This window comes from Moschus berezovskii, chromosome 23 (assembly GCF_049115385.1).
Source record: "Moschus berezovskii isolate FMDL1 chromosome 23, NW_MosBer_1.0, whole genome shotgun sequence".
In the NCBI taxonomy this organism is placed as follows: domain Eukaryota; kingdom Metazoa; phylum Chordata; class Mammalia; order Artiodactyla; family Moschidae; genus Moschus; species Moschus berezovskii.
The window spans coordinates 44,042,805-44,060,481 of NC_142482.1; the positions used below are offsets into that span (position 1 = coordinate 44,042,805).

At 43.6% G+C, this 17,677-nt stretch overlaps 1 protein-coding gene across 2 annotated transcripts in view; it reads left to right on the forward strand.

The window, feature by feature from the left end:
- Positions 1–1,988: 1,988 nt before the first annotated feature.
- The window catches only part of RIPOR2 (RHO family interacting cell polarization regulator 2), a 214,531-nt gene continuing 198,842 nt past the window's right edge, over positions 1,989–17,677 (forward strand). The window contains exon 1 of one of the 2 annotated variants that reach the window (XM_088831096.1): positions 1,989–2,308. In XM_088831096.1, coding sequence (XP_088687222.1) covers positions 2,233–2,308 — 76 coding nt within the window. In that variant the 5' untranslated portion in view covers positions 1,989–2,232. The remainder of the gene's footprint in view (positions 2,309–17,677) is intronic. The other variant, XM_088831097.1, reaches the window with a different exon arrangement.

Below are 17,677 nucleotides of genomic sequence, written 5' to 3' on the forward strand. Positions count from 1 at the left end.
TACTCCTGTTAGACTCCTTTCAGACTTCAACCTTGAGAACTATAAGAAAACAAATTTGTGTTGTTTTATGCCAAGAAACATGTGGTAGTTTTAGTGAGGCTTCCCAGGTGGCTTGGTGGTAAAGAATCCGCTTGCCAGTGCAGGATATGCGGGTTCAATTCCTGCATTGAGAAGACCCCCTGGAGAAGGAAATGGCAACTCACTCCAATATTCTTGCCTGGAGAATTCCTTGGACAGAGGAGCCTGGTCTTTGGGGTCACAGAAAAGTCGAACATGACTTAGGAAATAAACAACAACAATTAGTTATAGCAGCAATAGGAAATTAAACCCAGGGCTCCTGATAGAATGTATCCAAGACCACCTCCTTTTGCAGGTAAGGCAAGGGAGACCCAGGGAATTTGCTAACTTTCACAAACTTGTATGGCTAGTGACCAATAGCCTGTCATGACATGGAGCAATTCCTCAAAGCTAAACCTAAAGGTCTTTTCTTGTATTAATTCACTAAATTGTCAGCATGACCCTAAGGCAGCAGTTCTTTTTAGCCCCATTTTACAGATGAAGAAACTGAGGTACAGTGAGGTTAAAGCCATGATGCTACTAAGAAAGCTACTAAGAGTCTGCACCCAGGCAGTGTGGCTCTGGAACGTATTCCCTTCACCACCAGACGTAATGCTGGTTAGACAAGGAGTAGTCCCGTAGTCTACCCACCCCTAGAGTTAGCTTACCTTCATCTCATTTCATCTTGACAGCCCCATGGGGTATGCAGGTTATTTCTATTTTAAGATGAAGGAAACAAGGCAGAGGGACTAAAGCACACCTCTGGTATGTAGCCATCATGACCCATCCCCCCCCACCCCCCCAGCAGTTTTGCCTCAGTGGCACCAGGAGGGACACAAAGGACAGAGGGCAGAGTTTCTGACTTCAGCAGGCTTATGGATTATCTTGGGCTAAATTTGGTAACTTGAATATCACTTTTTCCAGCCCTGACCTTCTAGCAAGACTTTTCCTGAGGCTTTGATCAATAACTGCTGTCTGGAGCAATCTGACATCACACACTGAAGAGCTTGAACAGAGTAAGTGATCAATCATAGACAGCACTTCCCCTGCCAGGCGCGGCACCCAGGGGTCACAAATTGAAGCTGTTATTGTAGCCGATACAATGCATTTCGTTAGACTGTGTTTATTTGGTGTGGCTTGAGGATGGGCTGGTGGAGGTTTGGGGAGGCAGGCTCAAGCTGCCCCAGCCATGCCTCAGTGCTGCCAATTTCCCAGGCAGACCACTGCAGACTCAGGAGAGGAACACACAGTCTCTGACACCAAGAAGCTGATGTGCAGTTTGGACATGCACCTTAAGACAAACCAGCAAACAAACAAAAGTCCTAACACATAAGGGCTTTCTAGGCATGATGAGCGGAGAGGCACAGCTGTGTGGGGGCTAGCCCCATCAGTGTGGGTGCAGGAAAGCTTCCTGGGAAAATGAGATTTTGAAGCATGAATGGGTGGGTGAGGAGGGAGTGTGGTCTCAGGTGGAGACAAAAGTGTGGGCAATGGGGTGGATGAGAAAGTTCAAATGAGCATTTTAAGGATAGTGAATGTAGCAGGTCAGGGAGCATAAAGGATTCATGTGGGCACAGTGAAGTCCTGATGTTGGTTACCACTGAACCTTCATTTAGTCAATATTTATTGTTTGCAAACTGTGCCAGGCACTAGCCTAGGCACTAGAGACCCAGGAGCAAATAAATCACGTGCCCTAAAAGGAGAGCACCACTGCCTGATTGGGGCTCCAGTCGCCCTGCCCCGTGTCCTGGCAGCCAAGCTCAGATCTTCAATCCCGCCTGCAGAGAGGGATCCCCATTTCAGGCCATTCTTCCTGCAGACAGATACACCTGCCCTCCCCCAGCCTCTGACGTGGGGCAGACACAGGAGCCCTGCGATCTCAGCGCGAATAAATTACCGGCCCATCATCTTCATGCATAAAACATGGCACAGGAGGCCGGAGCTGGGCAGCCCAGCGCAGCAACTGCCTTCAGGCCAGTCGGGAGTTAAGGGAAGGGGAAAAAAGGCAAGTTACAAGATAAAAGAAGTCAACGGAAGGCTCGGATATAAAAAAAGAAGAAGAGGGCTCAAAAAGAAAAAAAAAATTTTTCGTACGTCTGGCCTTGACTTCCTGTATTGCTGCGAGCACTTTTGTTCTCCAGCCATGAGGAGGTGTTAGACCCTGACTTTGGGACCATGGTGTTACCATCACGACTGCACTGGATCAGAAACAGGCCATGGAGGGACCGGATCCGGAGGCGGCAGCTCAACCGTGAGTGTCTGGATGCTACCCGCTTCCCTCTCCTCCCTACCATCCCCCTCCACACCTTCCTCAACACACGAGTTTGGGCCCTTCCTGCTAATCAGCTCCAAGCGTCCCCCTCCACCTACTCCTTCATGTCCCGTGCCTCTTCTCCCAATAGTCTTTCCTTAATTTTCACCCACTCCTCTCTGTTCCTGTGTCCTTCCCACAGCTCTGTCCTAATGAGAGGTAAATAAACACGCTTTGTTTCAAGTAACAAGCAAGGGCCTCTTTTCTGTATTTCTTCACCTTGATAGAAGATGCAAATATTAATACCAATCAAGGGGTTGTGTGGGTCGGAACTTTTGTTTTTTTACAGTAGGGGAAAAATGCAATATCTGAATCAAACAGGTATCAGTGGTGTAATTAGAATGCGTGGAACTCAGGGATCAGCGACTCACATTTCCAATCATATGTTTCTTAAATGATCAAATTCACACTAAGATTTCCTTTGAGTTAGAGGAACTCTAACCAAAAGCAAGATTTAATTTAATTCATTGATTTATTATTTAGTAAGCTATAGTTGACTTACAGTATTGTGTTAGTTTCAGTGAAACAGCTTCAGATTCTTTTCCATAGAAAAGAATGGTTCCAATAACCATCGCAGGTTATTACAAGATATTGAATGTGCTATACAGCAGGTCCTTGTTTATTTTATATATAGTGGTATGTTTCTATTAATCCCATATTCTTAATTCATCCCTCTCCTTTCCTTCTCCCCTTTAGTAATCATAAATTTGTTTTCCATATCTCTGAGTTGGTTTCTCTTTTGTAAGTAAGTTGATTTGTATTATTTTCTTAGATTGCACGTATAAGTGATATCATATCATATTTGTCTTTGTCTGATTTACTTCACTTAGTGTGACAATCTCTTGTGTCCGTCCATGGACAACGTTTCATTCTTTTTTTGTGACTGAATTATATTGTGTGTGTACCACATCTTCTTTTCCATTCATATGTTGATGGGCATTTAGGTTGCTTCCATGTCTTGGCTGTTGTAAATAGTGCTGCTGTGAACACTGGGATACATGTGTCTTCTCAAATTAAAGTTTTCGTCTTTCTGGATACATGCTCAAGAGTGGAATGGCTGGATCATGTGGTAGCTCTATTTTAGTTTTTCCAAGAAGCCTCTGTACTGTTTTCCGTAGTGACTGTACCAGTTTACATTCCCACCAATAGTGTGGGAGGGTTCCCTTTTCTCCTCTCCAGCATTTACTGTTTGTAAACTTTTTGATGGTGGCCATTCTGACTGGTGTGAGGTAATCAAAAGGGAGAGATTGAAGTAATCTGAGAAAAAGAAAGCATTCTGAGGATGTATGTGTCAAAACCACTGTCCATCAGTAAGTAACAAATTGGTATATGTCTGTTGCTGGAAAGGTGTACGTAACTCAGATGTCAGCAAATTCAAATGGTTAGAGGGGCCTGGTTGCTAAGGTAAATGAATGAAAGGGCTATTGTCATGGTGATGAGGAATAGCTCATTCTCTTCTTATCTCTGCTGTGGGGAAAACAAGAGTGAAACCACGATGATAAATTATAACTGCCACTTGGCCTGGGTCTGAGGAGGCAATAGGGCATGGTGGAGACGGGGGTACATGGGAAAGCACTTGTCTAGGAGGGCACCCACCATTCCACCATTCAGTGCCATCAGATTACTTGCATGAGGAATGGGGGGGTCTGATGTTGTCAGATATTCCCCCCCTTTTTTTTTTCAAGAAAAGTACTATTTTCTAAGTGAAAACTCTCAAGTATAAACATTGGAAGTTAATTCTATAAATTGCAAACATAGCTAACAGTATGCTCTAATGCAAAATGTGGTAGCTGTGGGCCACCAAGCCCTGGTTTAAGTGCTGGGTGTTGTTCTCATTAAAGGCCCATCGCATAGTGTATTTAAGCCTAGTTATATGTTGGCGATCCTTTCTTATGTGTTAAAAGTCCCTGGAAAAGACAGTTAAATTATGATGAATGAGTGGTTTAGGAACATAAATAAAGGCCGTCTACTAGCTTAGGAGGGCAAGCTGGGCTGGTTGGATTCCAAATGGCGCCTGGATACAAGGAATTGCACCCACAAAATCTTTCTTTAATGTAATTGAAGAAGCTAATTTTTTCAGTCTTCACCTTATTCATGTATTTCTTTCAGTTGCACCTACCTTGATTTTATTTACCTATTTAAATTTATTCCTTAATTGGGGGGAGCACTTTACAGTGTTGTGTTGGTTTCTGCCATACAACAGCGCAGCTCAGCCATAATTATACATATATCGCCTCCCTCCCTCTCGCCGCCTCAGCCCTCCAGATCATCACAGAGCACGAACCTGGGTGCCATACAGCAACTTCTCACCAGCTCTCTGCTTTACACACAGGAGTGTATATATGTCAATGCTACTTTCTCTCTTCGTCCCACTCTCTCCTTCCCCCACTGTATCTGCATCTCCTTGATTTTAAATTCCAGTTTTTGTGGTCCCTTAGATAACATCTTTGCTGTGGGATGCGCCACCGAAAAAGGATGGAGTGTGATCTGCGTTGTTACATACTGACCCAGGGGTCAGCCTTCCCTCTCAAAACAAGAACTTGGGAGAACGGCCTGCTTCATTGTACCGATTTCACTTAAATTATGAAACTAACATCTGGGTACTGTGATATGATGTCTGCATGTATTTAATATGAAACAATGATGTGTTAATAAATGTTTAATCCAAGCTTGACATTCAGCAGGCTAGTTCTGACTTCTTTGGCCTATGTGTCTGAGGAAGGAGGGATTCTGACCTGCTGTATTAGGGTCAGAGTGAGTTAGAAATAGCAGCAGGGTCCAACTCATGGAACCCTTGAGCACGTCTGAAGGCAGAGAATTAGAGGCCATGGAAAGGGAGAAAGAGTGGAGACAGTCAAGAAGGAAGGAACAATGGAGGAGCCTTCGCTGCAAACACCAGCCTGCAAGGCTCATCCTAGACATTGTTTATCAGTTGCTAGGATCTGTGTTGGATAATTTTTCGGTCCTCTTTCTCTGAGGCCTTTCTCACAGGTTAGAATCCCCTCTAACTTGGTGACCCTAGGAGACCCTAGTATTGTTGCCCCTTGGGGTTATTCTGTCATTGAGAAAAAAAAAAAAAAAACAGAAAATAACTCTTTTTTCCTTAAATACAACAAGCAACCTTGAATGGCAGTATGAGGTACACATGGTACAACTCACCCCTTTCATGCCTATGCAGACATTGCTAATCAACCACAACTTTCTCTGTGTCTTTTTTTTTTTCCCCAAGGAGGCTACGCCCAGTCTTAGAATCCTTTCCAATATAATGCTGCTATTTGTAATCAGTTAGACTTGCCACAACAGTTGAAATGTGAATTTGTTTTTTCTATTGCTTCACAACAAATTATCACAAGTTTATTGTCTGAAAACAACATACATTTATTATCTCACAGTTTCCATGAGTCAGGAGATTGGTTATGAATTAGCTGGGTCTTTTCCTCAGGGTCTCCCAATGCCGCAGTCAGGGTGTTAGCCAAGATCACAGTCTCTTCTGAGACTCAAGGTCTTCCTCTGAGTTCAGTGGTTGTTTGCAGAATTCAGTTCCCTGTGGTTTTAGGACTGAGGGATGAGCAAAGCTTTATCCATTGTTCCCTAAAGGCTACTCACTATTCCCTGCCACAGGGCCCTCTCCACAACTTGGCAATTCTGTTTCCTCAAGGCCAACTAGAGAGTGTCTGTTGCTGTCTGTAATCTCGCCGTCAAAGGGATCGTCTGATTAGGCCAGGCCCACCCAGGGCAACTTCCCTTTTGTTTAGTTCAAAATCAACTGATCTGGGACCTTAATTACATGTGTAAAGTTTTAAATCTTTGCCATATACTTGAACAAAATCATGGAAGTAAAACCTCATCATATTCACAAGCCTTGCCCACTCTACAGAAGGAAATTATACAGAACATGTACACCAGGGGCAGGAATCATAGGGCCATAATAGAATTCTGCTTACTACAAAACCATTTGTCATCCTCGCAACAGAACTTTGATTTTGAGCTTCTGGAAAGCTTTGTTTTTCTCTTTTACTTTTTACTGTGAAAATTTTTCAGATGTTCAGGAAAGTAGAGAAAATAATATAATAAATCTCATATACTCATCTAATTTAAATTATTAACATTTTGCCACATTTACTTCATCTGTTTTCTTGCTGAAATAGTTTAAAATAAATTGCAGGCATTATGACATCTCAACTCTAAATATTTTAGTAAGAGCATCCCTAAAAATAAGGGCCTTTTTCTATTTAACTGCCTAATAAAATGAATGATGATTCCCTAATATGATTTAATACATAGATTGTATTCACATCTCCCAGGTAGAATACAATTCTTAATGTGCTCCCCTAAAGCCTGTAACCCTTAGCAAAACTTCTGGCACCTAGTGTACTTGAAAATGTTTGAATTCAGTCAGACATATATTCGCATTAAAGCAGTGATCCCCAAAGACCAATTTTCCCCTAGTCCCTCTCACTTCTTCTTTTCACTACCAGAGTCTGTAATGAGATATTTACATGATTTACAGTCTGTAATTGTTCAGGGTAGAAAATAATGAAACCAATGTATGAGCTGTAATGTCCTTCTTAGGGACAGTTGAATTTTAAAAGAAGCCATCAATTAAATCAATTGTCTAAAGAAAATAATAAAAATAAAAGATACCAGCAGAGAAAGCCCCAAATATGTGATGGTGGGGAGTTATCTTGAGGAGGTGCTTATCTGACATCCTGAAAACCTTATCAAGCTGCTTACCTGAGCCCTCCCCAGGTACAAAGGGGCCTAGATAGAGCAAAGCAGGCACCCGGCTTTCTGAATGATGACAGTGTCAGCTCAGGGTCTGGCCCTGAGGGGTGGGCACAGATAAGAATGACCCTGACTTTCCTTGAGTCTGCTAAAGTTGAGAGATGCTGAAAGGAGAGAAAACCTGGAAAGTGTATAAACATTGATAACAGGGAGGTCACATCCCTCTTCTACATCTTAGCTACTGTGGGCAAGTCCCTCTACTTCTTTGAATGTCTGCTTCCTTAAGCCCAAAATGGTTGTTATAGTGTCACCAACCTTGCAATGTTATTGGGGAAATTAAAAGACATAAAATATGTCAAGCGCCTAGCACAGTGCTTGACACATGGCAGCAGTAGCTCTTCGGGATCTGAGAGACAGGTAGTGGTGACATTTGGGACAGGGCGAAGGGGCTGCCATGGCCACCACCACACTCTGGTCTGGAGGGAATGCCATGTGGAGAAGGCAGCCCCTGTCTTCCTCAGCTCCTAACATCACACCACTTTGCCCCCTTATCTGGCCAGCTTGCACCATGTGAGGCAGGAGGCAAGTCAGTCCTGCCGGGGGAAAACCACTCTGACTCCTGGGGGTGCAACTAACTCCTGATCTGGGAAGCCAGGGTGTTTTCCACCCACGGTGCATCCCCAGGCAGTTTGCAGTACAAGTAAATGCATCCAGGTGGCACAGGCCAAGGGGAACTTACTGCTTTGCCCCGCATCTGGGGAGAGCATCGACGCGGAAGAGACTACAGGTGACACCCTCTGCGGGCCCAGGGGAAAGAATGGAGACGAGCTCTCTGAAAGAACAACAGTGACACAGCTCATAGACGTTTGGGAGTCAGGAAAGATGCTGTCCTCAAGATACCACTGGTCACTTCCTTCCCAGTGTTAATGTGATGTGGCTGTCTGGTTGTCTGGTTTGGCCCTTTCCCTGACTCGGTGTGACGGGGCATGAAGGGGACCGGTAGGCAGCAGTCTGTTCCACAGACCTGTCTCTGGACAGTGGTTGGGAGTGCAGGTGTGAGTTTGAAGGAGGGCTCTCCTGGATTGGCGGCTCTCCTACACCCGGAGGTAAGAAGAACCCAGCTGGTTATTCCTTATGCAGTGTGGCTTTGGAAGGCAGTCTGGTTCATAGGAAGGTCTTGGAGCCTTCTAAATACCTCTGTGTCACCAGATGAAATGGAGGCCACGGTTGGTGCTGGGCAGGCCCCAGGGAGGCCAGTGGATGGAGCAGTATGCAGGGCACCTTTCCCAGCCGCCTGCCTCCACACAGGGCCGCCCACTTGGCAGATGACTAGTGCTTGCCAAAGACCCAGCATCGGCTTACAGAGCAGTCTGGCTGACTATCGGCTTTCCTGGCTCACCTGTTATCTGGGGAGGGTCGGCAGACGTGCTGTCGGGCTAGAACGACTCTCATATTTCTCCCCAGAGCTCCTCACCCTCAGGATTTTTCACCAGCTTGGGGAAGCCATGTGGCTTCAGATTGAGCTTTTTAGCCGGGGTACAGACCCCCAAACATCCTAGACCAGAGAAGAAGCCATATTGTTGCCTTTCCTGTTTGCTTGCCCTTGTTCTGACGCCATTAGACTTGCTCCCAAATGTCAAATTCGTTGTGGTGCTGTTGCTGATTCAAGGTGGTCTGCTCAGTTCTTTTTTTTAAAATTGAAGTATAGTTGATTTACAAAATTGGGTTAGTTTCTGGTGTCCAGCAGAGTGATTCAGTTACACATGTATGTGTGTGTGTGTATATATATATGTGTGTGTGTATGGGTGTGAGAGTTGGACCCTAAAGAAAGTTGAGTGCTAAAGAATTGATGCTTTTGAACTGTGGTGTTGGAGAAGACTCTCAAGAGTCCCCTGGACTGCAAGGAGATCCAACCAGTCCATCCTAAAGATCAGTCCTGAATACTCATTGGAAGGACTGATGCTGAAGCTGAAACCCCAATACTTTGGCCACCTGATGGAAAGAACTGACTCCTTGGAAAAGACCTGGATGCTGGGAAAGATTGAAGGCAGGAGGAGAAGGGGTCGACAGAGGATGAGATGGTTGGATGGCATCACCAACTCAATGGATATGAGTTTGAGCAAGCTCCGGGAGTTGGTGATGGACAGGGAGGCCTGGTGTCCTCGACCCCCTGCAGTCCATGGGGTTTCGAAGAGTTGGACACAACTGAGCAACTGAACTGAACATATATATATATTTCATATTCTTTTCCATTATAGCTTATTATGAGATATTGAATATATTTCTCTGTGTTATACAGTAAGAGCTTGTTTATTTATACATAGTTTATATCTGCTGATCTCAAACTCCTACTTTATCTCCCTGTGGACCCCTGCTTTCCCCTTTAGTGACCACACGTTTGTTTTCTGTCTGAGTCTGTTTCTGTTTTGTATGTTCATTTGCATCATTTTTTTAGATTCCACATATAGTGATTTCATATAATATTTGTCTTTCTCTGTTTGACTTACTTCACTTAGCATGTTAATCTCAAGGTCCATCCATGTTGCTGCAAATGGCATTATTTAATTCTTTTTTTGTGGCTAATATTCCATTGTATATATGTACCACATGTATCCATTCATCTGTCAATATACATTTAGGTTTCTCCCATATCTTGGCTATTGTAGAAGTGCTGCTATGAACACTGGGGTGCATGTATCTTTTGGAATTAGAGTTTCCTCTGGATACATGTCCAGGAGTGGGATCACTGAATCATATGGTAGCTCTGTTTTAAGTTTTTAAAGGAACCGTCATACTGTTTTCCATGGTGACTCTGTCCTGTCTTAACACCCCATGAGTTCCTTTCTTGCTTTCTGTTTCCTTGAAAGCCTTAAGCTTAAAGACTTGGGAGGAAGTGAGCAAGGGGTCACCCCAAGTATAAAAAAAGCAAATAAAGAAGCCTTCAAGAACATTTCTGTAATCCACAGATCACGCATTGTCCTCGGTTTCAGTCTGCATGCGTGCTCTGTATTCAGTAGCTCAGTTGTGTCTGACTCTGCGACCCCACTGACTGTAGTTTCCAGCCAGGCTCCTCTGTCCATGGGACTTCCCAGGCAAGTATACTAGAGTGAGTTGCCATTTCCCCCTCCAGGGGATCTTCCCAACCCAGGGACTGAACCAAAGTCTCCTGCATTGGCAGGTAGATTCTTTACCACTGAGCCACCAGGGAAGCCCAGGTTTCAGTCCAGCCACCTCATAAAGTTGCCCATGAACAGCCTCAGCCCAGACAACAGGTAGGCCAGCCCGCCAGGGCCTGAGTTTCTCCCCAGTTCCACATCCTGTTTACCAGCTGTTCTGCCAGTTACTGAGAATTTGTCTGTATTCTGTGGTAGGGAGCCTAGTATTCATACTGGTGTAAGAATTAGTTACATCGCTTCAAACATGACATTACCTATTTTCTCATCATCCAGACGATTAGTTTCTTCTATGGGAGCCTTACCCTCATCCTTCCTGCTTGAACAATTGAGTCTGGAGTGCCTCTGCCAAATGCCCCATTCCAGCTTATACTGTCAAAGAAAAAAAGGACTGGAAACCTGAGAACAGGAGATACTTTGAATAATTCAAGGGGGTTCTGTTGATTGAGAAAGTGCTCTCTTTGTATGTACATTGACCTGGACAGATATTTTAGCTGTCTCCAGCCAAGGATGGACAAAAGAGAGAGTGTAGAGGAAAAGAGGAAGGAGAGGAAGAAGAAACAAATTTGAATACAACTAGCCAAAATTTAAAAAATGAAAACAGCAGTGGGATTACAGGACTCAGAGCTTGATGGCAGGTCTTAAAGCTTTTAATCCTCAGGTTGGTTATTGGTGGACAGATCTAAAGAGCCCAAAAGTTAATCACTGGAATAACACCTTGGACTTGGGTTGGAAGCAGAAAATTACCAAAATTGCAAACTTTCTCCAGAGCATTAAGCCAGTGTATTAGGATAGGGTAGGGGAGGTGGGGGAAGAGTCTTAGGGGATAGAAACCATCTTAGCCTAAAAACAAGCCACTGTGTGAGTGCCAGTTTTTCCATACCAAGATCCAAGACATTGTTTAACTGTGTAGGAATATGTTTGTTTGTTTGGGTACACACAGACCCCAGTTGTAAAGACATGATGACTGTGCACTAGCTCTAAAAAATAAACGTCTTTAGTTTGTTTTGATCTGATACAAAACTATGACGTCTTTGTTGTATAATAATCACACAATACAAAAAAACATAAGAGGGCTTCCCTGGTGGCTCAGTGGTAAAGAATCTGCCTGCCAATGCAGGGGGCATGGATTTGATCCCTGGTCAAGGAAGATTCCACATGCCGCGGGACCCAGCTATTGAAGCCCAAGTGCCTAGAGCTTGTGCTCTGCAACAAGAGAAACCACTGCAATGAGAAGCCCACGCACGGCAATGAAGAGTAGCCCCCGCTCACCACAGCGAGAGACAGCCTGGGTGCAGCACCGAAGACACAGCACAGTCATAAATAAGTAAATCTTTTAAAAAAAGGAAAAAAAACACACACAGAAGAGAGCGGGGGAAAGTCATCTAGAATTCCCAGCCCCTCATTATACAGCACAGTGCTCCCATTTCTTTTTCTAAAATATGATCAATACGTTATTTTCAGAGGCTCCGTTCTGCAACTTGCTTGTTTCATTTAACAACATAACTTGAGTACTTTTCTGACAGTCAGTATCCATAAATAATCTTTAGACTGGATCGATACAGCCAAATTCAGATGGAGGCCTGCAGAGTTTGGGCATTTTGAATATACCTAATCTGATTCACTGAAATATACCTTAAAAATTATTATAATTATAAAAGTGGATTGAATTGGATTGGGACTGAACAGTCCACTTAATTTTCACATAACCTGGTTGTCTCTGACTTTCCAGCCATGCTGTGCTGCCCTGTCTGTACTCAGATGATAATGTGGAGTGTTTAAAAGATCAGGGTAATCAGGAGTGGGTTTGTGTATCTACTTTCAGAAAACGATCCCTACACACTCTATGAAGGGTAAATCTTTTCATCCCCCACCACAATGAAGGGTGATTTGATCACAAGTCCAACCATTCCTTATCCCGTCGCAGATTGGTACCTGACTTGAAAGATACTAGGATGCCCTTGTGCTTACAGCTGGGTAGATTAGCATGGACCTTCATCACAGAATGTAACCGAAAGACGCATCTTAAACCAGTGCCTCCCCCCAAAAAAAGTTAGGCAAGATCAAGAAAAACAGAGTCTGGGATATTTGCTAACCATCTGAATTGCTGCCACCCAGAGCTTTGTTCCCTGAGGTTTTTGTACGAATGGAGTCAAATTAATCCAATTCTTCAGTGTTCAAGCAAGTGACAAAAAACCATAAAGGACTTACTTGCTAATATTGTGTTAACGGGAGGATAGCAAATACATGCAAATGAGCCTGCAAATAATCTCAAGAGATTTCCCCCTGGAGACCAAGAGGAAGCTTTACTTCTGTCAGGATGGTTTCAAAGGGAGAGAAAAGATGCTTCTTTGAGCTGTCAGAAACTATGAAAGCAATTTTGTGGGCCTGAAAGCACCCTCTAAGTGGTGCAGATGATGAAGGAATATGTTAGATGTATTTTTAAATGATTTCCAAGATTTCATAAGCACAGTTTTTACATACAGAAAGGTTGAAAGAATTATAGTGGGACTATCCAAATAACTACCACTTAGATTCTACCACTAATATTTTACTATACTTGCTTTATCTTATACATATCCATATATCCATCCCTCTATCAATCCATCAGTAAATCTTATTTCCAGTGCTTTCAGGGAATTTCCTGGCTGTCCAGTGGTTAGGTTTCCATGCTTCCGCTGGTTCGGACCTGTGTTCAACCTGTGGTTGGGAAACTAAGATCCCGCAAGCCCTGTAACACAGCCAAAAGTTAAAAAACAACAACAACAAAAAAAACGCTTTCAAAGTTAGTTATAGACATCCATACACTTCACTCTAAACACTTCTATATATATATATATATATGCCTTTTAATCTTTGTTAATGATTCTTTTAAAAAAATCAAGTTTTTTGAGGTTTAATTTACATCCATTTTTTAGTGTATAGTCTTGGGCTTCCTGGGTGACACTAGTAGTTAAGAACCCACCTGCTAACGCAGGTTAGATATAAGAGATGCCAGTTTGATCCCTGGGTCAGGAGGATCCCCTGCAGGAGGGCACAGCAACCCACTCCAGTATTCTTGCCTGGAGAATCCCATGGACAGAGGAGCCTGGTGGGCTTCAGTCCATGAGATAGCACAGAGTTGGACACGGCTGAAGCAACTTAGCACGCACGCATGTGTGAGTCTTGATAAACATCTATAGTTGTGTAATTACCACAACAATCAAGATATGAAAAGTTCCACCGCCTCAAACATTCCCTCATGCTCCTTTGTAGTCAACCCAAGTCTTCATCAACCAGTGGTCTGCTTTCTGTTCTTATACGTTTATCTTTTTCAGAATGTTTTCTACATGGAATCTATAACTGTAGCCTTCTGAGTTTGGCTTCTTTCATTTAGCATAATACATTCAAGATTCATCCATGTTGTTGCATGCACATTTGTGCAGAGTAGGATCTATTATTGGGTGTATTTTTATAGGGTATAATCATGTGCAGGTGGTAAAATCTCTGCTCCCCAAAAAGCCTGGGCAAACGGTGATTACCGTAGTGGACAACCCCTCAGGTCTCCATGGTCCTCCTGGCTCTGTTCCCATCTCCAGAAGTTCTAGACAAATTAGGAGCAAGGAACCTCTCTGGAGTCCTGATGTGCTTTGTCTGTGCCCTGGGACTATTAGTGGGAACTACTCAGGGATACTGTATTTACCTTTTAATTATAATCAGTAGATGATTCTGGTTCAGAAGGTATCAACCCTACCTTTTTTCCTGTGACACTGTATGTGATTGCAGAAGCTGTACACAAGTCAGGGATTGTTTTTCCCAATATGAGACCTAAATCCAGGCTGACATAGAGGAGCAGAGGCAAGGGGGGCGAGAGAACCAGAACGGGAGAGAGGGAAGCCCGTTCTCTATGGAGGCCCTACTGGCCTTGACAAGCTCAGACACAGTTGCAGAGGAGCCAGGAGTCCTGCTGGGGCTGAAGAGCTCTGACTGGCCCATTCTTTCTCCCTGCATTTTCTTTCCCTAATGTGAGTTAAAATTCTGTGTTTCACATCTAAAATAATAACATCCCACACACAGAAGGAAAAGAGTGAAAGAACCCGTTGATTTCTTCAGGAAATCATGCAGTTTAGCTTTAGGCTTTTAGTCTAACTTTTAACTGAGCAGCCCACACACATCGTTATCATTCTCTCAAAGGACTAGACATCAACTTCCTTCTATCTCCTCCACAGCTAAAATGAAGTTGCCTGGTTTTAAGATGAGCAGCATAATCTTCAGGGAGAGACCACATTTTTTTTTTCACCCTTACTCCTAATGTGGTCTCCATTTCTGTATCATCTCGAGAAGGTAATGTGGAGGGCGGATGTGAGTGTCCCCACCAAGGGCATGGGATTTGTTTCCCGGTCTCACCTCTCATCATCTGGGAGACATCAGTCAGACTCCTCACCCTCTCCACGCAGTCAATTTTCTTTCTTTTTTCACCTAGCCAGAAGTTTGCACTTGGTTTTTGTGCACCCCTTCTTACAACACCTCTTCTGGGGTAACTGCTTCCAGGATTCTCCTGCCTCAGGTTGTGTTAGGAAATGATGGCCCCTTGGTCCCTAGACACAGCCCAAGTCTCACCTTTCCTTTTCCCACATCAAACCAAACTCTTCTCCCCATCACTCCTCACTTATCAGCACTTCCTGGCACTGTGCCAGGCACTCAATGAGTCATTCTTTCATTTGATCCTCATCCCAGTCCTCTGAGGTGGGTCCTTGTATCCACTTAGCAGGTGAGGACTTTGAGGCTCAGAGAAGTTAAAGGACTACTGAGTGGCAGAACAGAATCAAGATTCAGAGTCATTTCTGTACAAGTCCAAAGCAGTTTTCATGGCAAGAATTTTTACCTCCAAGACTCAATCCCATATCAGCTCTCAATCTAGCTTCCTGCTGTCTATTCAGAAAAATCCATCTTACCGTGCTTCCCCACATCTCAAAACGTGGGCTCAGTTTTAATGCACACAGCTCTGGGAGTCTCCTGAAGGTGGATTGCAGGGCTGCTGATGTCTGACTGCTGTCAGAGAGCTATCTGTTGTCTGCTGGGAACACTGTCTTCCCGTGCTGTTCTAAATGTAGAGGTGATTGAGAAATATAGAGGGGAAACGCCAACCAAATGTTAAAATCTATTAAATATCTACCCTGAGTCCCTGGATTCTTTTCTAGGCCAGACAGGGGTGGTGAGGACCACCCAGAAAGAAACCTGAACACCCAGCCCCCTTGGGCTCAGAGCTAGTGCTTGTCTTGGCCAGACACTGCCCCCTGTCTTCTCCAAAAGCAAGTGAAAGCCAACCCCCCAGCCTCCCCTCCGTAACCAGAAGCTCCACTGCCTCCGGGGCCCCAGTCCTGCTTAGAGACCCCTTGACCCAGGGAACTTGCCTCTTCCCACCTGTTTAGTGAGTTTCCCGTCCTGGTGGTGGCTTCTGACCACTGTGCCTTCTCAGGTGGCACTTTGAAGCGTAGAACAGAGCAGAAAGAGCCCTAAAATCGCACCAAGTTATGGTGACCAGCACTCAAGGGCCCCTTTCCTCCCTAACAGAAACTCGGTTCAAGACCGTTCCCTTGCTCACAGGAAAATGACCTGTTCCGTACTCAGAAGGGGCTCCGCTCCTAGTGTGCCATTTGTGACGTGGCCACCGCGAGCTTAAGTCAGTTCAATTCAGTTGCTCAGTCATGTCTGACACTTTGTGACCCCATGGACTGCAGCACGCCAGGCTTTCCTGTCCAACTCCTGAAGCTTGTTCAGAGTCATGTCCATCAAGTCAGTGATGCCATCCAACCATCTCATCCTCTGTCGTCCTCTTCTCCTCCTGCCTTCAATCTTTTCCAGCATTAGGGTCTTTTCCAAGGAGTCAGTTCTTTGCATCAGGTGGCCAAAGTATTGGAGTTTCAGCTTCAGCATCAGTCCTTCCAATGAATATTCAGGACTGATTTCCTTTAGGATGGACTGGTTGGATCTCCTTGCAGTCCAAGGGACTCTCAAGAGTCTTCTCCAACACCACAGTTCAAAAGCATCAATTCTTCAGTGCTCAGCTTTATTTATAGTCTTTCTTTACATTCTTTATATTTATTTATATTCCTCTATTTACTCTCTCTCAAATTATCAAGGTCTTCCACTTAAGACAGCTGTAATCTACACTATACCAAGGGTCATCAAGTCAAAGAAATTGCTGGGGAGGGGACTTCCTGGTTGTCCAATGGCTAGGACTTCGAGATCCCATTCCTGGGAGCCCAGGTTCAAAGTTCAATCCCTGGTCAGGGGACTTCATCCCATAAGTCTCAATTAAGAGTTCACATGCCACAACCGAAATATCCCACATGCCACAGTGAAGAAATTGCTGGGAAATTCATCTTCTAAATTCATACAAGTGGTTTCTTTAAAAGTATGCATTGATTTTTTTTTCCATTTAAAAATGAACAGTAAAAAGAGAAATTTACAGCGATTCAGAATAGAGTAACAAAATTCATGTCTCCAGAAATTCTGAGGCTTTTTGGTTTTTCAGGAGAAACAAGAAGGATTTATAATTAGTGTTGCCATTGTTTGTATATTGATCTTCCAAAGTGCTCTAAAAGATCAATCTCTTCAATCTGCCTTTCAGTCCTTTATTTTTATCTGCTAAGCAAAAGTCGACTTTAGCTTATCTTTAGGTGAATTTCATAAATATGAACCTGTGAGACTTGAAATAATGGAACTCAGCTCTCCATTCAACTTGTGGTGAAATGCACACCCATATAAATATCTAATAAAAGTGTACTAACAGCTAAATACAATCAATGGAAGCAACTTCCCTCTCTTCCGCACACAATAGCCCTTGATTAACCATACAGCACTAGGAAATTAAAAAAAAAAACCTTTATGTAGCATTTTATACTTTTGTTTACCTTTAATTTTACCTATACATAGCATTCATTTATAAAACTGTCTTTCTGAACACAGTCTTTTCAAAAATGGCTCACCCGTGACTCAGAGAAACCAAGTCTTTGTAACTCTTAATCCCAGGCAATTTCTTCAGTTTCTTTTGTTCATGAATATGCTTAGAATTTGGCTTCAAAATACCTTGAGATAGAGGACAAAGAAAACATCACTTAGAGTCAGAAAGAAGCTCATCAGTACATCCCAGTCTTCCCATTCAAGCCCAAGTTTCAGTCTCCCATGGCTCTGATTCTCGACTTCTAATAAAATCTACTTCTTACTCTTCCTGAACAAAAGTGACTCACTGGAAGGCCTGTGTGGGGGAAGTGGTGGCTCCTTAAAGCCCAAAATCTATGTTTCCAAAGCCATGTTGAAATATTCGTATTCATCACATCATAGGGAATATATCTTTTTAAACCCTATGTGCATTTTCTTTAGACAAACGTGTGGTCTTCTTAATTCCAGCAACTAAGTTTTATTTTAA